Source organism: Myxine glutinosa, chromosome 2 (assembly GCF_964187855.1).
Source record: "Myxine glutinosa chromosome 2, kmMyxGlut1.1, whole genome shotgun sequence".
Classification (NCBI taxonomy): Eukaryota; Metazoa; Chordata; class Myxini; order Myxiniformes; family Myxinidae; genus Myxine; species Myxine glutinosa.
In genome coordinates, this window is record NC_136262.1 from 135,646,399 (window position 1) to 135,670,272 (window position 23,874).

At 46.0% G+C, this 23,874-nt stretch overlaps 1 protein-coding gene across 9 annotated transcripts in view; it reads right to left on the reverse strand.

Annotated features, from left to right (window-relative positions):
• Positions 1–23,874, reverse strand: part of LRRK1 (leucine rich repeat kinase 1) — a 281,256-nt gene that overhangs the window by 196,150 nt on the left and 61,232 nt on the right. For 8 of the 9 annotated variants that reach the window (XM_078771695.1, XM_078771701.1, XM_078771699.1 and 5 more), the window contains 2 exons: positions 4,343–4,596; positions 804–1,027 (listed from right to left, as the gene is read on the reverse strand). In XM_078771695.1, coding sequence (XP_078627821.1) covers positions 804–1,027; positions 4,343–4,596 — 478 coding nt within the window. The remainder of the gene's footprint in view (positions 1–803; positions 1,028–4,342; positions 4,597–23,874) is intronic. The other variant, XM_078771694.1, reaches the window with a different exon arrangement.

The window sequence follows — 23,874 nt, forward strand, 5'->3', positions numbered from 1 at the left end:
CATCTTTGCTATTTACTTATTTGAGCTCCTCCTGATGACTCCATCTTTGCTCTTTACTTATTCAGGTTCCTCCTGATGACTCCATCTTTGTTCTTTACTTATTCAGGTTCCTCCTGATGACTCCATCTTTGTTCTTTACTTATTCAGGTTCCTCCTGATGACTCCATCTTTGTTCTTTACTTGTTCAGGTTCCTTCTGATGACTCCATCTTTGCTCTTTACCTATTGCGGTTCCTTCTGATGACTCCATCTTTACTCTTTACTTATTTGGGTTCCTCCTGATGACTCCATCTTTGCTCTTTACTTATCCAGGTTCCTCCTGATGACTCCATCTTTGCTCTTTACTTATTCAGGCTCCTCCAGATGACTCCATCTTTGTTCTTTACTTGTTCAGGTTCCTCCTGATTCCTGATGACTCCATCTTTGCTCTTTACTTATTCAGGCTCCTCCTGATGACTCCATCTTTGTTCTTTACTTGTTCAGGTTCCTCCTGATTCCTGATGACTCCATCTTTGCTCTTTACTTATCCAGGTTCCTTCTGATAACTCCAATGCAGTATTTGGTTTTCTGTTTGTAATAATCTCACATTTTGTAGAATGTCATTAAAGATCTGATGTTACACATGTTTTACTTGTCAACTCAAACACTTGTTCATCTTTCCTTGAATTGAGATCGAAAATATATTTTCTTTCTCTAATCGGTCACATGTTCACCAAGTACGTTCACCAACATTATAATCATATCATATATGTATGCGGCCTTTCAAAGTGATATGGTATGCGTGCACCACAGAGCCTGGCTAACCTGCGGCAGAACACCTGCTCCGGAAGCACACAAGGAATCTCAACGAGTTTGTTCCCAAAAGCAATGAACCGGCGTAGGGCTCGCAGGCCCCAAGGCAGAACTGCCGGGAGGGTGCTGAGAGCATTCTGAGAAACATCCAAATCTGCCACCTCGTGAGCGATGTTTACAATCCAGGACACTTCGAGCCAGGGAAGCTGCAGTTGCGCCCATCGAACCACCAACTCCTGGTGAGGTGTCGGGCAGAAAAGATTCATCATGAAGAAGGTGTATTCAATTACATTAAAAAAATTGTTTGAAAAATGTCTTACCAAGATGTCTTATCCATTGCCTTGTAATTTTAAGTGTAACAATAAAGAAACACTTTGTGCAGGTATGAAAAGAAACACTTTTTAACATGTAATAAACTAGTTTCCAAAAATCTCGGCCCGTGGAGGACATAAATGATATACCTTCTGTCACCTTACTCTATTCATGGATGTGGTAAATAAAACGGGGACAGCTGGGTCACAGAATAATAGAGGCTCAAAGAGGCACAGGGAAAGAAAGACGTCACCCGAGTGGAGGAGGCAGAAAACAAGGGGTGGAGGGTCAGAGGGAGTAGAGAAGAGCATGTGTGGATAATGAAGACAGCATGACGTGATGATGTCCAGCACTCGTGAAAGACTGGAGCGAGGGGCATGAGAGAACACACACAGGAAGTCGATCCACAGATGAGAGAACAGAGAGAATCAGAGTTTGGAATGCACATCGGCCTCATACAGAGGTATGCCAATAACACACAGGGCCTTGACCTTGATCGCCTCCATGGGAGCAAGATGGGGGACATGTACATCAGCTCAGTGAGGACTCGTACTCTGTGATACTTCTGGTGAAGGCCAAATATATTCCAATTAGCTCTGAGCAGATATGCATGGACTGAGCTTTGTACAGAATACCAAGGTATTTGCTTGTCTTATATGTCCATTTTGGAGATGACGTTTGCTCAAGACAGGAGACAGATATAGAGGCTTAGGATGAAGAGGCCTCTTCCAGGGGTGGGCCAGACAGGTTACAGATCCCCCACTACAGATCCCTACCACCTTGAAGACACAGGTTACAGATCCCCACCACCTTGAAGACTCAGGTTACAGATCCCCACCACCTTCAAGACGCAGGTTACAGATACACACCACCTTGAAGACTCAAGTTACAGATCCCCACCACCTTCAAGACTCAGGTTACAGATCCCCACCACCTTGAAGACTCAGGTTACAGATACCCACCACCTTGAAGACTCAGGTTACAGATACCCACCACCTTGAAGACACAGGTTACAGATCCCCACCACCTTGAAGACACAGGTTACAGATACCCACCACCTTGAAGACTCAGGTTACAGATCCCCACCACCTTCAAGACACAGGTTACAAATACCCACCACCTTGAAGATACAGGTTACGGATACCCACCACCTTGAAGACACAGGTTAAAGATACCCACCACCTTGAAGACACAGGTTACAGATACCCACCATCTTGAAGACACAGGTTACAGATCCCCACCACCTTCAAGACGCAGGTTACAGATCCCCACCACCTTCAAGACGCAGGTTACAGATACACACCACCTTGAAGACTCAAGTTACAGATCCCCACCACCTTCAAGACTCAGGTTACAGATCCCCACCACCTTGAAGACTCAGGTTACAGATACCCACCACCTTGAAGACACAGGTTACAGATACCCACCACCTTGAAGACACAGGTTACAGATCCCCACCACCTTGAAGACACAGGTTACAGATACCCACCACCTTGAAGACTCAGGTTACAGATCCCCACCACCTTCAAGACACAGGTTACAGATACCCACCACCTTGAAGATACAGGTTACGGATACCCACCACCTTGAAGACACAGGTTAAAGATACCCACCACCTTGAAGACACAGGTTACAGATACCCACCATCTTGAAGACACAGGTTACAGATACCCACCACCTTGAAGACACAGGTTACAAATACCCACCACCTTGAAGACACAGGTTACAGATACCCACCACCTTGAAGATACAGGTTACAGATACCCACCACCTTGAAGACACAGGTTACAGATCTCCACCACCTTCAAGACGCAGGTTATAGATACCCACCACCTTGAAGACACGTTACAGATACCCACCACCTTGAAAACTCAGGTTACAGATCCCCACCACCTTGAAGACACAGGTTACAGATACCCACCACCTTGAAGACACAGGTTACAGATACCTACCACCTTGAAGACACAGGTTACAGATCCCCACCACCTTCAAGACGCAGGTTACAGATCCCCACCACCTTCAAGACGCAGGTTACAGATACACACCACCTTGAAGACTCAAGTTACAGATCCCCACCACCTTCAAGACTCAGGTTACAGATCCCCACCACCTTGAAGACACAGGTTACAGATACCCACCACCTTGAAGACTGAGGTTACAGATCCCCACCACCTTCAAGACGCAGGTTATAGACACAGAGGAATTTTACATCTCAAGAATCACATGACCTGAGCTGGAGGGGGTGAGAGGTGGTGGGGTGTTTTGGGTGTTTGGGGTGTTTTGGGTCTTCGTGGTGTTTTGGGTGTTCGGGGTGTTTTGGGTATTTGGGGTGTTTTGGGTCTTTGGGGTGTTTTTGGTCTGAGGGGTGTTTTGGGTCTGAGGGGTGTTTTGGGTCTTTGGGTATTCAGGGTCTTTTTGAGCCTCAGGGCATTGAAGGGTATTTTGGGTCTTTGGGGTGTTTGGGGGTCTTCAGGGTATGTTGGGTCTTTGGGGGTCTTCAGGGTATTTTGGGTCATCAGGGGTCTTGGTGGTCTGAAGGGTATTGGGGGAATTAAAGGGTCGTCAAAGGTCTGAGGGGTCTCAGCAGTCTTAACGCAATTAAGAGGGTTAATTAAGAGGGTGGTAATTTTATTTGAAGAAGAAGAAGACGTTTTCGTCGCATATAAACATACATAGCGAACCATATACGTTTGCTCTATTATAATAAGATAACGAAAACGATACTACTGAAACAATACTACTGTATTAAGAAACCTGGGCTTAATTTGTCCAAAGCGGCCTGAAGGTGAGGTATGAAGGCATGAAGCCTAAGGCCTATACATACTGTGTCGTTAGAAGATCCGTAACGTCTACACTTTCGATATTTCTTGATCATTTTAACATTCGGTTTGTTTGTGAAAAACAAAAACGAAAAGGTAGAGCATGGCTATTGTAATATATGACAGGTTCGGCGATATGTTCGGCCTGAACAGCATAGGAATCAAAATGGCGGAGTGTGGAGTCAGCCGTTTTTTTGCCATAATGACAAGGCCCTGTCATGTGACCAGATCCTCAGCTCTGATTGATATATGTTTGAGGGGACATACACACACACACACACACACACACACACACACACACACACACACACACACACACACACACACACACACACACACACACATACATACGGACAGACAAACACTGTTCCAGACGACTTTGCCCTATGGGCTACACCGTAAAAACCTCTGTATCCTTACATTCTCATTGAGCGAACAAGCTCGACGTACATTGGTGATTTCATTGTCCTCGTTTGCTTCCTTGTCCTCACAGGTTGCCTCCATCGGCTCCGCAACCCTAGGACCTTGAGGCACCCGGGTTGTAAAAGCCGTGGTCATGCGTCCGCAGGCGAGACGATGGAGCAGATTCTTGGTAAATTCCGGGTGGTCACCGATTAAGTACGAAGTTATGGGAGCGCCTCGCTGAACCAGCTCTACCGCCAGCTCCTCACAACCTGCAAATCCGCAGGGATGGATGGAACAGGGGTGCGGACAGAGGTCCGGGTAAGATGAATATGCGGAGAGCTTGCCACTGCTGGCATATCTATAAAATATAAATAATAATACCAATTTTATCGCAAAATGACATATCATCTCATCCATTGTAGAATATACACCAGTTATAAAAAATAAAATCGATAAAGAAAAATACAGTAAAATGCATTAAAAGTTGATAGAACACGAATTGTGTGGGTGAAAAAAGCTGAGGTGCACTGGGGCCTTTTCAGGGGAAAGGTCATGTCCAAAAAGGCAACCTTTTCTTATACTTTATTGTGAGTAGTCTTCGGGAAATCAATTCTCCATCTCTGAAAACATCCTTTCTACAACGACTGGGGACGCCTCTTTGTGGTGGTTGTACCCCCCAATGCAAGAGGGGGCCAAATCATCCCCATTCTTCCCTGCTTCAGGGTGCTGATTGGTCCCATGGACCGGCCCCTTCCCTCTTGTCTCTCTCTCTCTCTGTAACTCTGTCATGGCCCTGACTTCGTGAAGCTGGGGGTACACCATCCTGGATGTGGTGGATCTCTGGGTCGCTCCTGGGCAATTGATCGCTGTCTCCGGCTTGTTTGAAAGACATGTCCGGGGATATACAATAACAACAACATCCTTTCTTTTGACCTTAACAATTGTTTTCGCACGTTAGTCATCTTCTTCATTGTTGATCTGGGGAGGGTGCCACATAAGCTCTTTTTTGCTGTTCTCTTTTCTTTAAACAAGGTGGGTTGTACTAATCTGTAATTGCAGATGTACCTGTTCCCTCCTACTGTTGTACTTCCCTCTCTCCCCTCTTTTCTCCCGCTCCCTTATTACATGTTCTAAGTGTTAATTCTCATACGAGCCGAGACTCCGTATACAAAAAAGGCGTTATTTTACGAACTTGTCAGTGGTGTGCTGGAACCATTGTCTAAGGCAGTCAATCTGTAGCCTTGTACTGCAGGTGTCGCATCTGCTCCAGTGGTAACTGATCAGACGTGTAGGTGCGTCTGTTGTCTTAAATTGATCAATGCAAGTTTTTGACTGGTTTTGAAATCTGTCCATTGGATTTATTGACCTTGAAAACCGAGAATTAAACACTATAATGATTTAGTTCAGCAGATATGGTACTGGATGATGAAATTGACAATTTTGGGAAATGGTGGCGTACGCCATTCCTCCAACCGACAAAGTCATTATCATGGGCTTCATGATCTTCATTCCTTCGAACATTTTTTGAAAATACCGTACATATAATCAATGCTTGTGGAAGAGTTAGAATACAAAATGGATCAGAACACAAGATAAAAAAGGAACAACAGAAGGAGAAGTGGGAAATGCCGACAGTTGGGCCAAGGGACAAAATAGACAGAGACAGACAAAGAGGGATGTGGGTAAATATGAGGTAGGGAAGAATGGAAGGCGTGCACAAAATGAATACAGAAGCAAAATTTGTGGATGGATGCTTCAGGACTGGGGAAGACTCCATTCCATCTTAGAGTCTCATGGGTGGAGATGATGACTGGTGGCGGCAGCGCATACACACACACACACACACACACACACACACACACACACACACACACACACACACACACACACACACACACACACACACACACACACACGTTGAGATGCGTATGGAACATGGCCTGGCCTTGAAGGGACTTGTGGGTCCCATGCTGTCGCATGGGAGAGCCCGAGATTTGGCGGACCCAGGAGGGAACGGAGCCAGAGCTCTGGTGAACCCAGGTAGGGAAGAGGGGGGGGCTGCGAAATGCATTTGGGATACGGCCTGGCCCTGAAGATTGAAGGGATTTGTGAGTCCTGTGCTGTCAGATGGGAGGGCCCAAGATTTGGCGGACCCAGGAGGGAAGAGGGCCAGAGCTTTGGTGGACCCAGGAGGGAAGAGGGCCAGAGCTTTGGTGGACCCAGATGGGAGGGTCCACGAGATATGTTTGGGACATGGCCTGGCCTTGAAGCTTGGTGGGACTGGTGGGCCCCATGTTGCAGGGAGGGATGACCCAAGTTTTGGCGGGCCCGAGTGAGAGGGGGGCCTGGGCTGTGGCGGACCTGGATGGGGGAAGCCTGAGCTTTGTTGGGTTTTTTTTTCTGACCCCAAGATGCGCTTTCAGTGCCTGGTACCACGCCGTTCATTGAAGCAGCTTATAAGTGTACGGAAGCTTTGGGAACTGAGCCGAATATGGCAGCTTTAAAGGATGAGACCAAGGTTGAATGGATCAGGATGGATGAGATCCAGATGGAAGAGACCGTACCCAAGCATACCTCAGATGCCATTTCAGGGATGACGGAGGGGGAATGGAGCATGGTTGAGGAGACATGAGTCATGGTTCCTCGCTAGGGTGGGGATGGATGCTTTGGGATCGGGGAAAGCTACGTTTGGTCTTGGGGACTTGCAGGTGAAGATGAGGACCGGTGGCGGTGATGCATGCACACGCAAACACATACACGGGTCGTGATTTGCACATACACATGCACGATTATGGTTTATACACATGTTATGCGTAACATATGCTGTGTATTATGCGCATGTGGGAGATTTCATTGAATTCCCTATGCTGATGGTGACAGCAGCGACACACTGTGACCTATTCTCATTGGCGTCTGACTGTCTGACTAAAGTATCAATTGTTGACCATATCCCATGTTTGGCCTTGGCAAAGCATTCTCTCAGAATGAGGCTTATTGTCAACTTGGAGTGGTGTTATGAGTTATCCTGACCCTAGAGGAAAGTATATTAAGCCAAATACGGGTTGGTGCTGGCTGATATGTTGGTGCTGGCTATGTAAGAACCATGAGTGTCATCCCAAAGTGGTGTTACTGGCCTAAACGCTACGTCTCCCATGCAGGTATCCTTATCTAGAAATCGGGATAGAATAACAGAAATCGGGCGCTACTTCTGACTCACCGTGTATTAATAAATCTCTTGTAAACTGTCCGAGTTGAGACGGGGTGCTTATTAAACCCACGGCACGCACACATATTGTGCATGACATATTGTGCTGTGCATTATATGCACACATTATTAGGTTTCCTCTACATACGATGTACACGTAGATGAATACCGATTGAAACTGTACAGATTAAAATTGTACAAACCCCCCCCACCCCCCTCTCCCCCACCTCCCAGTTTTTAATGTCCGGAAACTTTAAAATTAACATTGTCTGCAACCGTTGGTGCAATTGGCACAAAAATTTGATCAAGTGCTTGGATAGACCTTAGATTTTTTTTTACTGCTCATTATGACGTCATAAGTCACGTGGTTATGGATGCCATCTTGTAAAAAAAACCTTCAAACTCTTGGAAAAAACCTTTTCTGGGCATTTCTGGTCTCCTCACCACATACAAAGCTCTCAATGGAATACTGTTCTCCCCTCTGGGCTGGTGCTCCTGCCTCACACCAAGATCTGCCTGCAACCCTCTTCTGGTGAAACTTCAAAAATAAAGACTTTCTGCTCACCTTCACTCCTTCATTCCTCTTTTCTCCCACCTCCGGAACAAACTCCCACACTCTCTTGAATCCATCTCCTCCCTCCAGGTCTTTAAAACAGCTGTTCACCACCATCTCTTATCTTCCCCCATCCAAAACCTCGATCTCTTCTACCCCCGTTAAAACACCCCAAATCCGCCTCTTCCAAGCCCCAACTTCTTTGCTGAAATTCATAGAAGTGTTCATTTGCTTTATACCGTGTACCCCTACCTCCTCCCCCAGCCCTCCCCCTTCCACAGATCTACCGATATCCCTGTTCTCTTCTGTTGTTGTGCTTGTGTACTTCCCTCTCTCCCCCTCTTGTCTCCCGCTCCCTTCATTGCATGTTTTATGTGTGTGTGCATGTTTTCATGCTCAATGTGTTAGCTCTTACACGAGCCTCGATTCTGTATACAAACAAAAAAAGAAAAAAAAATGAAAAAAACTTTGCCCCTCTATATCTCCGAAACGCCTCAATGGGAAAAAAAATCGAATCATGTCTCATTCTAAAGAACTCTGCATTGGGAGAAAAAATATGTTTATCTACATATATATATAAGAAAGTTTTTGTTTGTTACTTGTAAAATCGAAGATTTTTCAAGTACCGTATATTGGTCGGTTGCGTTTGTGGTTCTGTCTGTTTGTTTGTCTGTCTGTTTGTCACCGGCCTACAGGTCACAATTCAAAACCGATCGTCACAAAACTTAACCAAGTTGTATAGGTCGTCCCAATTGAGAAGCCATAGGATTTTGAGGTCAAAGGTCAAAGGTCATCTGGAGGTCGAATTTCTAAAATCGCCATTTTAAATCCGATTGACTTGAAAATTGAATAACATTTGTATATTGAGTCAATAAATTGGGAAATGAACTATTTTTGAGGGCAAAAGGTCAAAGGCCAACTCAAGGTCAAATTTTAAAAATCATAAATTTTCATCTGAAAAGCCGGCAATTTTTAACTGATTGACTTGAAAATTGAACAGTGGCTGCATATCAAGTCACTAAATTGGGAAACATACTATTTTAGGTCAAAGGTCAACTCAAGGTCAAAGTTCCAAAATCATCAATTTTCATCTGAAAACCCATCAATTTTCATCCGATTGACTTGAAAATAGAACCGCATTTGTGTATTGCCTCACTGAATTGGGAAACCAACTATTTTGAGGTCAAAAGGTCAAAGGTCAACTCAAGGTCAAACTTCTAAAATCATCATTTTTCATCTGAAAAATCGTCACTTTTCATCCTGTTGATCCGAGCTTTGATCAAGATCGTAAATTTTAATCTTCATGAAATGGACAATTTGCTGTATCAATGGAAACTTTGGGGGGGGGAGGGGGGGGATTTTGCAAGTATCATGCTCCGCATGACTTCTTCTTGTTTGTTTGTTACTTGCAAAATCGAAGATTTTTCAAGTATATTGGTCGGTTCCATTTGTGGTTCTGTCTGTTTGTCTGTTTGTCTGTTTGTCTGTTTGTCTGTTTGTCTGTTTGTTTGTCACCGGCCTACAGGTCACAATTTTCAACCGATCTTCTTGAAACTTCACCAAATGGTAGAGTTGGTCAAAAGCAAGAAGCCTAATGTTTTGGGGTCAATAGGTCAAAAGGTCAACATAAGCCAAAGGTCACCAACTTTGCTAAATTTCTAAAATCCTCAATTTTCATCCGATTGACTTGAAATTTGAAGAGGACTTGCATATCTGGTCACTGAATTCAACCACCAAGTATTTTTGAGGTCAACATAGGCCGAATTTATAAAATCCTCAATTTTCATCCGATTAACTTGAAATTTGAAGAGGACTTGCATATCTGGTCACTGAATTCAACCACCAAGTAGGCCAAAAGGTCAACATAGGCCAAATTTCTAAAATCCTCAATTTTCATCCGATTGACTTGAAATTTGAAGAGGACTTGCATATCTGGTCACTGAATTCAACCACCAAGTATATTGGAGGTCAACATAGGCCAAAAGGTCAACATAGGCCAAATTTCTAAAATCCTCAATTTTCATCCGATTGACTTGAAATCTGAAGAGGTCTTGCATATCTGGTTACTGAATTCAACCACATATTATATTTTAGGTAAACATAGGCCAAAAGGTCAACATAGGCCGAATTTCGAAAATCACCAATTTTCATTTGATTGACTTGAACTTCTAAGAGGATTTACATATATGGTCACTGAATTCACTCACCATCTATTTTTGAGGTCAACATAGGCCAAAAGGTCAACATAGGCCAAATTTTTTACGTCCTAAATTTTCATCCGATTGACTTGAAAATTGAACAGCATTTGCACATTGAGTCACTAAATAGGGAAACCAACTATTTTTGAGGTCAAAAGGTCAAAGGTCAACTCAAGGTCAACCTTCCAAAATCATCATTTTTCATCTGAAAAATCATCACTTTTCTTCCTATTGACCCGAGCTTTGATCAAGATTATCAATTTTAATCTTGATGAAATGGACAATTTGCTGTATCAATGGAATTTTTTTCTTGGGGGGGGGGGGGGGGGGCGGATTTTGCAAGTATCGTGCTTCGCATGACGTCTTCTTGTTTGTTTGTTTGTCTGTCTGCACGCACTAATCTCCTGAACGGTGAAAGATAGGAGGAAACCTCTGAAACAAAAAATGTCGGGACGGGCCCCAGGAAGGTTTTAGGCTAGGTGGCGAGGCCGGTCGAGGCCGCCTCGGTCGGGCTGGGCCCATTTCGCAATTAAAAGCTGAGCTGAATTATAGTAGTCAATCTTCTACGGCCGCGAGTAAAAGCTGAATTATAGTAGTAAATTCATTCAAAAAGAACCCAAAATGTCGGGACGGGCCCCAGGAAGGTTATAGGCTAGGTGGTGAGGCCGGTCGAGGCCGCCTCGGCCGGGCTGGGCCCATTTCGCAATTAAAAGCTGAGCTGAATTATAGTAGTCAATCTTCTATGGCCGCGAGTAAAAGCTGAATTATAGTCGTACATTCATTCAAAAAGAACCCGGGCAACGCCGGGTGCATTCAGCTAGTCTATCTTCTATCTATCTTCTATCTATTCTATTATTATTATATATATAAAAGAAAGTTTTTGTTTGTTTGTCTGCATGCGCTAATCTCCTGAACGGTGAAAGATAGAAGGAAACCTCTAAAACAAAAAATGGCTTAACGGGCCCCGGGAAGGTTATAGGCTAGGTGGCGAGGCCGGTCGAGGCCGCCTCGGCCGAGCTGGGACCATTTCACAATTAAAAGCTGAGCTGAATTATAGTAGTCAATCTTCTACGGCCGTGAGTAAAAGCTAAATTATAGTAGTAAATTCATTCAAAAAGAACCAAAAATGTCAGGACGGAAGGTTAAAGGCTAGGTGGCGAGGCCGGTCGAGCCCGCTTCGCCATGGCTGGGCCCATTTCGCAATTAAAAGCCGAGCTGAATTATAGTAGTCAATCTTCTACGGCTGCGAGTAAAAGCTGAATTATAGTAGTAAATTCATTCAAAAAGAACCCGGGCAACGCCGGGTGCTTTTGACTAGTTTAGGATATTTAGGAAAAGTGCTAATGTTAGTTACGAGGTTAGAATTCAACAAATAGAACCATTGATGCCATGAACATGATATTTTTGTGCTTGATCTAAGGAAAAAGAAATGCAGCAATCAATTTTTTTTGACGTGATAGGTCACGTGGTTCGACCGCCATATTGTTTTTCGTGAAAAACACAAAAAACACTTTCTCCAAAACGGCTGAACAGATTGAGCCCAAACTTTGCATGCATGATCGCATGCAAATGACGAACAAAAGGTCCAATGACCATGATGTCATAGGTCCCATGGTTTAGGAGTTATGACGCTTTGAAGCATAAACTTTAAAACCTATCTCCTCCCTCATTTTTGAACATATCGAGTGGAATCTTTATACATATGTTCCCCATTGTCGGGAAGCTAAAATGGTCTTTTTGGAATTTGCGCCAAGTCACATGGTTTGGCAGCAATAAATAATTCAACGGGAATATTAAAAACCATGTATCTATTGAACCTCTTCATTGATCGATGTTAAATGTTAAAGTAATGAATGAGGGGTCAAGTGGAATAAATGTATAACATTTAAACATTATTGGTTGTTCGGTTTGGCAGGCATAGACAATTAAAGGGAAATATTTAAAAAAATTTATCTTGAACTGCTCGATTGATCAACATTAAACGTTAAACTAATGTACTGTAGATGTGATCAAGGGAAATAAGTGTTTACATTTTCAACATGATTGGTTGTAAGGTCTGGAAGGTAGAAGTTGTTATTGTGTGAAGAAGCAGAACTCTAATTTATCTTCTCCAGCCATGAGATTTTCCAGTGTATGTTTAATTATAGTGAAAGTAGGGTTGTATCAAAGTGGGGTTTTATGAAAGTGGAGTTATATCAAAGCGGGATTTTATCAAAGCATGTCCAATGAAAGCGGGGTTGCATCAAAGTGGGGTTATATCAAAGCAGGGTTGTATCAAAGTGGGGTTATATCAAAGCGGGGTTGTATCAAAGTGGGGTTATATCAAAGCGGGGTTATATCAAAGCAGGGTTGTATCAAAGCAGGGTTGTATCAAAGCAGAGTTTTTTTCAAAGTGGGGTTGCATCAACGGGTGTCCAATGAAAGCAGGGTTGTATCAAAGTGGGGTTATATCAAAGCGGGGTTGTATCAAAGTGGGGTTATATCAAAGCGGGGTTGTATCAAAGCAGAGTTTTCTTAAAGTGGGGTTGCATCAAAGGGTGTCCAATGAAAATGTGGTTGTATAAATGCGGGGTTGTATCAAAGCGGGGTTGTATAAAAGTGGGGTTATATCAAAGTGGGGTTATATCAAAGCGGAAAGGCAGAGGAAACCGGTCATTACTGCCAGCAGTTATAAAGTGCCAGGTCGGGTTATTATTATTATTGCTATTATTATATATTACTAGGGCATGCCCGCACGTACGTGCTTGCCCGTACGTGCTTGCCCGTACGTGCGTGCAAAAAAACATGCGTGCAAACAACAACAAAAAAAAAAAAAACTTTGAAACCACGTGGCAGTAACGACCACAGAACCCCCCCCCCCCCCCCCCCTCTATTTACATGAAATGGTTTGGTCCATTCGCAAAGCCAAAGCGAACGGCTTGCGAGTACGGTAGAACCCCCCCCCCCCCCCCCCCCCTCTATTTACATGAAATGGTTTGGTCCATTCGCAAAGCCAAAGCGAACGGCTTGCGAGTACGGTGACCATACCTTGGGAACCACTTGTCCGATTAATTTCAAACCTTGAAAAGGCACATCCTCAGGTCCCCAGCAATATACCTGGCAAGTTTCAAGTATATCGGACCCGTGGTTGTCGAGAAACAGCGGTCACAGACAAACACACAGACACACACACATACACACAGAGATTACTGGAATTATAGATAGATATACACATACACAGTAGTATATTGTGCACACACATTATGTGTGAGATGTTGTCTGGGTGTATATTGTGTGCAGATGAATTGTGTGTGAGATGTTGTACAGTTGTATATTGTGTACACACAAATTATGCATGACATGTTATTCATTCATGCATGTTGTACAGTAGTATATTGTGAACACACAAATTATGCATGACATGTTGTACAGTAGTATATTGTTTAGACACACATTATGCGTGACATGTTGTACAGTAGTATATTGTGTATACACACATTATGCGTGACATATTGTACAGAAGTATATTGTTTAGACATACATTATGCGTGACATGTTGTACAGTAGTATATTGTGCACACACACAATATGCGTGACATATTGTACAGTCGTATATTGTGTATACACACATTATGCATGACATGTTGTACACTTGTATATTGTGTATACACACATTATGCGTGACATATTGTACAGCAGTATATTGTGTATACACACATTATGCGTGACTTGTGCAGTAGTATATTGTGTAGACACACATTATGCGTGACGTGTTGTGCAGTAGTATATTGTGGATACACACATTATATGTGACATGTACAGAAGTATATTGTGTCTACACACATTATGCATGCCATGTTGTACAGATGTATATTGTGTATACACACATTATGCATGACATATTCTACAGTAGTATATTGTGTATACACACATTATGCATGACATGTTGTACAGTAGTATGTTGTGTTCACACAGATTATGCATGACATGTTGTACAGCAGTAGGCTATATTGTGTATACACACATTATGTATGACATGTTGTTCAGTAGTATATTGTGTAAACACACTTTATGTGTGACATGTTGTACAGTAGTATATTGTGGACACACATTATGCGTGGCATGTTGTACAGTAGTATATTGTATATACACACATTATGTATGACATGTTGTACAGTAGTATATTGTGTACACACACATTATGCATGACATGTTGTACAGTAGTATATTGTATATAGACACATTATGTATGACATGTTGTACAGTAGTATATTGTATATACACACATTATGTGTGACATGTTGTACAGTAGTATATTGTGTATACACACATTATGTGTGACATGTTGTACAGTAGTATATTGTGTATACACACATTATGTGTGACATGTTGTACAGTAGTATATTGTGGACACATACATTATGCATGACATGTTGTACAGTCGTATATTGTGTATACACACATTATGCGTGACATGTTGTACAGTAGTATATTGTGTATGCACACATTATGTGTGACATGTTGTACAGTAGTATATTGTGGACACACACATTATGCATGACATGTTGTACAGTAGTATATTGTGTATACACATATGATGCGTGACATATTACACATTTTATACACACACACACACACACACACACACACATCCATATGTACATATGTACACATACAGACACAGACACACTCACACTCACACTCTACCTACCAAAGTACAGCTTGAAAGTAAGGTTGCTCGACACGTCCAACGATATTGTTTTCACTCGGAGATACAAGCGGTTTCATAAAACTTGAGAGAACTTCCCTTTTTTCTGTATTGACTTGCAGTTTATATTTCCAGTGAAAGAGGAAGGACACACACACACACACACACACACACACACACACACACACACACACACACACACACACACACACACACACACACACACACACACACACACATATATACAGTCACGTGAAAAAGTAAGTACACCCCATGTAAAGTTTTGACTTTTTCAACATATTTCAACATACAGCTATTTGATCTTCATTTCAACAATATTGACAGATAAAGGTGATATAATACAACAAATATCATGAAACATTTACATTTTGTAGTCCATTGTATCTATCTATAATTCCAGTAATCTCTGTGTGTCTGTGTGTGTGTGTGTGTGTGTGTGTTTGTCTGTGACCGCTGTTTCTCGACAACCACGGGTCCGATATACTTGAAACTTGCCAGGTATATTGCTGGGGACCCGAGGATGTGCCTTTTCAAGGTTTGAAATTAATCGGACAAGTGGTTCCCAAGGTATGGTCACCGTACTCGCAAGCCGTTCGCTTTGGCTTTGCGAATGGACCAAACCATTTCATGTAAATAGAGGGGGGGGGTTCTACCGTACTCGCAAGCCGTTCGCTTTGGCTTTGCGAATGGACCAAACCATTTCATGTAAATAGAGGGGGGGGTTCTGTGGTCGTTACTGCCACGTGGTTTCAAAGTTTTTTTTTTGTTGTTGTTGTTTGCACGCATGTTTTTTTGCACCCACGTACGGGCACGCCCTAGTACTAGTAAATCCACCAAGGAATGGCTGAAAATAAAGAAATGGAGGGTTCTGGAATGGCCAAGTCAAAGCCCGGATCTAAATCCCATCGAGATGTTGTGGAGGGATTTGAAACGAGCTGTGCATGCAAGAAACCCCTCAAACATCGCACAGCTGAAAGAATTCTGCAAGAGGAGTGGGCAAAAATTTCTCCAAGTCGATGTCAGAGACGACGATGTCTGCAAGAGACCGCCCAGAGGTTCGCCCCGGTGCCAACGGCATGCCACGGGCACCCACCGACGCACGTCGCCCCGGAGCTTCGCACGGCAGAGTACGTCTTCGTCCGCCACGATGCCCATCGGACACCACTGCGGCCCCCGTACGACGGGCCTTTCCGCGTGCTGGAGACCGGGGCGAAGCACTTCACCCTGGACATCGGCGGTACTCCTGACCGCGTTTCGGTAGACCGCCTCAAGCCGGCCCACCTCGATGTGGACCATCCACCGCCAGTGGCCCGACCCCCACGTCGGGGCCGCCCTCCTGCGGGCGGACCCCCGGCACCGCCCAGCCCCGCCGCCACGGCGCCCCCCGGTCCTGCACCCATCCCAGGGGCAGCCAGGGGCATCCCACCTGGTATCCCTGCACCCCGGACGCCGCCGATCGCCAGGGGGCGCTTCGGCCGGGTCATTCGTCTGCCCCGCAAACTGGCCCTCCAGGTGCGCGGGAATTCTGGGGGGGCGCGTGTGGTGGACACAAAAGCCCACTGGCGTGGTGACATCATTCCACGCACCAAGTGGGCGGTGGCCACGCCCGAGGGGTAGGCGTGGCCTCATGATATACACCGGGCGACCAGCCCGGAGGAGTTCAGTGTTACAGTGTAGTCTTACAATAAAGACGTTTATATGTTACCGCTTGTCCGCTTCCTCCTTGCTCACAAGCAGCGCGCGTAACGCCGCGCTTTAACATTATATATATATATATGTGCTTATATATATGGACTTCCGCTTCCGGTCCGCTCGAGCAAGGAGGCTTGCTTCGATCTCTCCACAGCATCGAAGTCCTTTCCAAGGGTGTGGTGCTGACCGTGCCGCCGTGGTGCTGACCAGGCCGCCGTGGTGTGGTGCTGACCGGGCAGACGTGGTGTGGTGCTGACCGGGCCGACGTGATGTGGTGCTGACCGGGCCGACGTGGTGTGGTGCTGACCGGGCCGCCGTGGTGTGGTGCTGACCGGGCCGACGTGGTGTGGTGCTGACCGGGCCGATGTGGTGTGGTGCTGACCGGGCCGACGTGGTGTGGTGCTGACCGGGCCGACGTGGTGTGGTGCTGACCGGGCCGACGTGGTGTGGTGCTGACCGGGCCGACGTGGTGTGGTGCTGACCGGGCTGCCGTGGTGTGGTGCTGCCCAGGCCGCCGTGGTGTGGTGCTGACCGGGCCGACGTGGTGTGGTGCTGACCGGGCCGACGTGGTGTGGTGCTGACCGGGCCGACGTGGTGTGGTACTGACCGGGCCGACGTGGTGTGGTGCTGACCGGGCCGACGTGGTGTGGTGCCGACCGGGCCGACGTGGTGTGGTGCTGACCGGGCCGACGTGGTGTGGTGCTGACCGGGCCGACGTGGTGTGGTGCTGACCGGGCCGACGTGGTGTGGTGCTGACCGGGCCGACGTGGTGTGGTGCTGACCGGGCCGACGTGGTGTGGTGCTGACCGGGCCGACGTGGTGTGGTGCTGACCGGGCCGACGTGGTGTGGTACTGACGGGGCGTGGTGCTGACGGGGCCCCGCAGCCGTGATGCCCCCACCCCCCCAGAATTTCCATGTTTTAAACGTTTCCCAGTGTATACCCTGGATTAGAATAGGTACACCGTATCCCTGCGTGTCTTAAAAGATGACTAAGAGGGTTGGCGTCAGGAAGGCCATCCGGCCATAAAAACATTGCCTCAAAAAGAGAACCATGACAATTACAACTAGATATGGGCAGGGTACAACCCAAAGTGGAGATCGGTTTCTGAGGTTTGGGACATGGAATGTAGGGACAATGACAGGGACATCAGGAGAAGTGGTGGAAGTATTGGTCAGAAGAAGAGTGGACATATGTTGTGTGCAAGAGACGAGATGGAAGGGAAGTGGTGTGAGAATGGTGAAGGGTAGGCAGGGACATAAATACAAGTTTGTGTGGCAAGGGTGCCTGGAGGGCGTGAATGGTGTTGGTGTCCTGTTTTCTGAGGAGTTTGTAGACAGTGTGGTGAGTGTGACTAGAGTGAGTGATAGGTTGATGATGGTGAATATGATGATTGGAAAGCTCTTGGTGAACGTCATCTCGGGATATGCTCCGCAGGTTGGTCGGAGCGATGAAGAGAAGGACAAGTTCTGGGGTGCGATAGAGAAGCTGATGGAAAACGTGAAAGATGAGGAAGTTGTTGTGGTAGGAGGAGACCTAAATGGACATGTGGGAAGGAGTATGGATGGTTTTGAGGGAGTTCATGGGGGTTACGGATATGGTGTGAGAAATGGAGAAGGTGAAAGGATTTTGGAGTTTGCTGATGGAGCTGATTTGTTGATTTGTAATACTCAGTTCCAGAAAGAGGATAATAAGCTTGTTACATACACGTCAGGTGGGTCGACGACAACCGTTGACTACCTGATGGTGCGTAGGCGAGATAGGGGGCACCTCCGGGACACAAAGGTGATCCCGGGGGAGGAGGCTGTTTCACAGCACCACTTGGTTGTCTGCGACATAAGGGTGAAAGGTGCGAGGAGAGCTCGGCGGGTGAAGTACCAACCGAGAATGAAGGTGTGGAGGTTGAAAGAGGTGACAGTAAGGGAGGCATTAAAAGAGAGGCTGAGTAGGGTAGAGGATGATGTGGTTGAGCTAGTCTGTTGGGAGCCATTGGTGAGGTATGTGGATGGACAAAAGGACCACCGAGGCATTCGGAAAGATGGTGGTGGGATGATGAAGTTGGAAAGAGGATTGAGGAGAAGAGGAAGAAGTTCAAGGAGTGGCAGAAGGCGAAGGGTACGGGAGCAGAAACAGCAGAGCATGAAAGTTATAAGGCAGCCAAGAAGGCTGCAAAGAAAGAGGTAGCAAAGGCGCAGGAGGCATGTAGGAAAATGTTCGGAGAATGCTTGGATTCGGAAGAGGGTCAGAGAGCAGTATTCAGGATTGCAAAGCAGATAGCGAAAGAGAGGTGTGATGTGATGGGGGTGAGTTGCTTGAAGGATGAAGTGGGACAAATCGTTGTGGACCCAGATGGAATTAAAGGAAGATGGAAAAGATATATGGAAATGCTGTTGAATACAGAGAATGAATGGGATGGCAACATAGAGAATAACCCAGTTTTAGGACCGGCAGAGAAGACAACTGAGAAGGAAGTTGAGGAAGCGATAAAAGCAATGAAGAGTAGAAAAGCGGGAGGGCCGACGTGAGTTACGGGAGATATGTTGAAGGCAGCAGGAAGTTGGGGTGTGAAAAGTATGACAGAGATCTGTAATCTGGCGGTGAAAGAAGGCCGCATTCCAGTGATTTGTGAACTGAGTACCCTCGTCCCTCCATACAAGGGGAAAGGTGACCCTCTAGAGTGTGGCTCGTACCGAGCGATAAAGTTATTGGAGCATGGAATGAAGGTATTGGAAAGGGTGTTGGAGAGGAGGATAAGGAAGAAAGTGAAGATCGACGAAATGCAGTTTGGATTTATGCCAGGAAGAGGAAAGACAGACGCGCTTTTTATTGTGAGGCAGTTGCAGGAGAAGTACATGGAGAAGAGGAAGAAGTTGTTTCTTGGGTTTGTTGATCTGGAGAAAGCATTCGATGGGGTTCCACGCAAAGTATTGACATGGGCATTGAGGAAGTTAGGAGTGGAGGAATGGTTGATCAGAGTGGTGATGGCAATGTACAAAAGAGCGCACACAGCTGTAAGGACGAAGGACGGGAACAGTGGTGAGTTTGAGGTGAAGGTGGGGGTGCTTCAGGGGTCGGTACCAAGTCCACTACTATTTGTAGCTGTGATGGAGGTGCTGGCTCAGGACGTAAAGGAGGGTTTACCGTGGGAGTTGTTGTATGCAGATGATCTGGTGTTGATTGCGGAAAGTATGGATGGACTGAAGGAGAAGATGAACAAGTGGAAGGAATGTATGGAGACAAAAGGTCTGAAGTTGAATATCGGAAAAACGAAGGTGATGGCAAGTGGTAAAGCATGTGGTGAGGTGGAAAGAACTGGGAAGTGGCCTTGTGCTGTGTGCAGGAATGGTGTCGGAGTGAATTCCATTCAATGTACAATGTGCGCTGAGTGGGTTCATCAAAAATGTAGTAGTTTGAGAGGGTCATTAACCAGTGTGGCAGCTACATTCAAGTGCAAGATGTGCACAGAGGGAGCTGCAGATGGAGGAAATGTTGAGTTGGATCTTGGAGACGGCGTGAAGCTGGAAGGTGTGAAAACATTTTGCTACCTCGGAGACATGCTAAATGGAGAAGGTGGATCAGACTCGGCAACGGTTGCTAGAGTGAGATGTGCATGGAAGAAGTTTCGGGAACTGAGTGGCGTGCTGATGAGGAGGGGAGTGTCGTTGAAACTGAAGGGAAAGGCGTATGCTGCATGTGTGAGAAGTGTTCTGATTTATGGGAGCGAGACATGGGTAATGAACGTAGAGCAGCAACGAAGGTTGGAAAGGGTGGAAATGCGAATGGTTCAATGGATGTGCGGAGTATCGTTGAGAGAGAGGAAGACAAATGATGAATTGCGAAAAATGATGGGAATAGAGCCTGTGATTGATGCTGTGAAGAGGAACAGGTTGAGATGGTTTGGTCATGTGTTGAGGAAGGATGAAAGTGACTGGTTGAGAAGAGTGATGGAAATGAATGTAGAAGGAAGTCGAGGACGGGGAAGACCGAGAAAGACTTGGCTAAAGATGGTGGAAGAAGAAATGCGGGCAAGGGGGTTAACAAGGAGAGATGCAGAAAGTAGGGCAAGATGGAGAAGATTGTCATGGGGACTGCAAGGCTAACCCCCGCTCTAGCAGGGGAAAATGGCCTTAAAATGCCTGTTGTTGTTGTATACGTATATACATATTGTTGTGGATATGAGAATGGTGTTATTTTTATTGTGTTTTTTATTGTATAGTACATTGTAAAATATCGCCCTCCTTCCTCCAGTTGTGTATAAAGGTCAAAAGGGCGTCCCGTAATTAGGTCATCAACAATCACGTTAGCCAATCATAGATTTTTTTTTTTTTTTTTTTTTTTTTTTTTTTGGATACAAGATCGAGGCTCGTGAAAGAGCGAAAATTAATCACACAGAAAGACAAACAGACACATAAAACAAATAACATCGGGAGCGGTAGACAAGATGGGGAGAGAGGGGGAAGGACACAAACACAACATTTGAGAGCAGGGACCGAGAGACATGGAGACATCGAGAGATCTGTGGGAGGGAGAGGGCTTTGGGGGGGAGGCATGTGAAGGGGGGAGGCATGTGAAGGGGGGGAGGCATGTGAAGGGGGGGGGGTGGGAGAGGTATAAACATATGGACACTGCCAGGATTTCCAGGAAATAAGTTGGAATTTCAAACAAGGTGGATCTGGGGTGAATTAGTGGGGGTAGAAAAGATCAAGGTTATGGATGGGGGAAGATAAGAGATGGTGGTGAACAGCTGTTTTAAAGACCTGGAGGGAGGAGAGGGATTGAAGGGAGTGTGGGAGTTTGTTCCACAGGCGGGAGAAAAGAGGAATGAAAGAGTGAAGGTGAGCAGAGAGCCGAGATTTCGGCAGTTTAACCATCAGAGGGTTGCTGGCAGATCTTGTGCGACCTGTAGGAATATTTGGGGGACAGAGCACGGAGAGAGCTGGGGGAGCAAGGCCGGAGAGGAGTCGGTAGAAGACAGAAAGACCACCTACCTGCCTGCGGTGAGTGAGTGAAAGGCCCTCAGAGATAGCTTCATCGCGGGAGATTCCAATGATTTTGAAAGCTTTGGATTCAACAGCGTGAAGCCGAGCCAGGTGTGAGGCAGGAGCACCAGCCCATAGGGGAGAACAGTATTCCATTGAGCTGCGGATGAAAGCCTTGTATGTGGTGAGGAGCTCAGGTGTGCCGAGGAAGGACTTCGCACGACGGAGGATGCCCAGTCGGCGACTGGCTTTGGAGGCCAGCTTGGAAATGTGGTTTTCCCAAGAAAGATCATGGCAGATAGTGAGACCCAAAAGCTTGAGTGACAGAACTTCTTGGAGAGGATTGTTGAGAAAGTAGATGGGAGGGTTGTCCAGTCGATCTTTTCGGAGAGACATAGTAAGAGAGTGAGATTTGGCAGGATTGAAAGACATGTTCCACTTGTTTGACCAGTCTGTGATTTTGTCGAGGTCTTCAGAGAGTGAGGAGGCTGCAGACTGCCTATCTGAGGGAAGAGGAATGGAGCGGCAGAGAGTGGAGTCATCAGCAAAGAGATAGAGAGGATTTTCCAGAGAGTCAGAGAGATCATTGATAAAGACCAGAAAAAGCACAGGGCCCAGCACACTTCCTTGGGGAACTCCAGCCTGCACAGGAAGGGGAGATGAGAGAAATCCATTCAGGGCCACACGTTGACTACGACCAGAGAGGAAGTCCGCAAGCCATGCATGGAGATTTCCATGGATACCATAGGAGGAGAGTTTGGTGAGCAGAGCTGGGTGCCAGACCGTATCAAAGGCCCTTGATATGTCAAGGGAGACAGCTCTGATTTCCTGTTTGGCATTCAGGACCTCCATCCATTGTTGAGACAGCAGAAGCAGCATGTCCAGAGTAGAGTGACCTGGTCTGAAACCAAATTGATGATCAGAGATCAAGCCATTGGAGAAGAGGAAAGATTTCATATCGAAGCAATGATGGATTCCATGACTTTGCTGATAATTGGGAGCAGGCTGATTGGTCTGTAGTTTGCAAGGATCTGTTTTTGCACCTTTTTTGTGTAAAGCGGTAATGTTTGCTGATTTCCAGGATGCTGGCAGATGACACTTGAGCAAAAGATAGGGTGAAAAGAACAGAGAGAGGGTGAGATAGAGCGGCAGAGCAGGATTTTAGGACCCGTGGGCTGATGCCGTCTGGTCCAGTTGCAGAATCAGAGTCGAGGTTTGACAAAAACTCCTCCACCTTGTCAGGAGAGAAGGACACAGAGTCCAGGAGCATTTGGGTTCGACTGGGAAAGGTGGGAACAGAGAGAGATGGGTTTGGGACTAAGGATTTCGAGGCGAACACAGAGTTGAGGCATTCGGCTTTGTCACGTGCGATGTCAACTGTGTGGCCATTTGAGGTAAGGGAGGGGATGGAGGGGGAACAAACACCAGAAACGGATTTGACCAGACGCCACCAGGATTTGGAGGAAGGAGACAGGTTTGAGAGTTCATTCTTGATGGAGAGATAGTGCTTCCTGGCACTCCTGAGGGTAGACACACACTTGTTCACGAGCTTGGTGGAAGGAACTGAGATTTCCTTCAGTTGGATTAGCCTTCCAAGAGGCAAAGGCAAGTTGTGTTTCAGGGCAACTGCCTCACCACAAGATTCAGTGTACCATGGACGGAGGAAGGGTAAGACAATTGAAGGCGAGATGGGATAAATCTGTGCATGAGAGAGATCAGTTTGCTTTGGAAGAATTCCCAGGAAGAATTGATGTCAGAGGCAGTGGAGATGGGAGACCAATCCAGACGATTGATGGCTGCTTGAAGACCGTCCCAGTCGGCCTGAGTGAAATGCCAGACTCGTCGACGCTGAGGAGGCTCTCTGAGAATGGCCAGAGAGATGTCCACTTTGACAAGCACATGATCAGAAGAACCGATTGGAGCAGAAGAAGAGCAGCAGACATTAGCAGGGAAGTTTGTCATAACCAAGTCTAGAAGAGAAGATACTCCATTGGCTGAGATCCGGGTCGGGAAATTGACAGATTGTGTCAATCCCAGTGAGTCACAGAAGTCCTTTGCTGAGGTGCCATGACTAGTGAGAGAGGAACCCACACCCAACCAGGTGGCATGATGACAGTTGAAGTCACCACATATGAGGAAGAGAGAGTTGGGATGAGTGGATAGAAGTTGGTCCATGTTGTCAGACATTGAAATGTAGATGGAGTCATCACTGT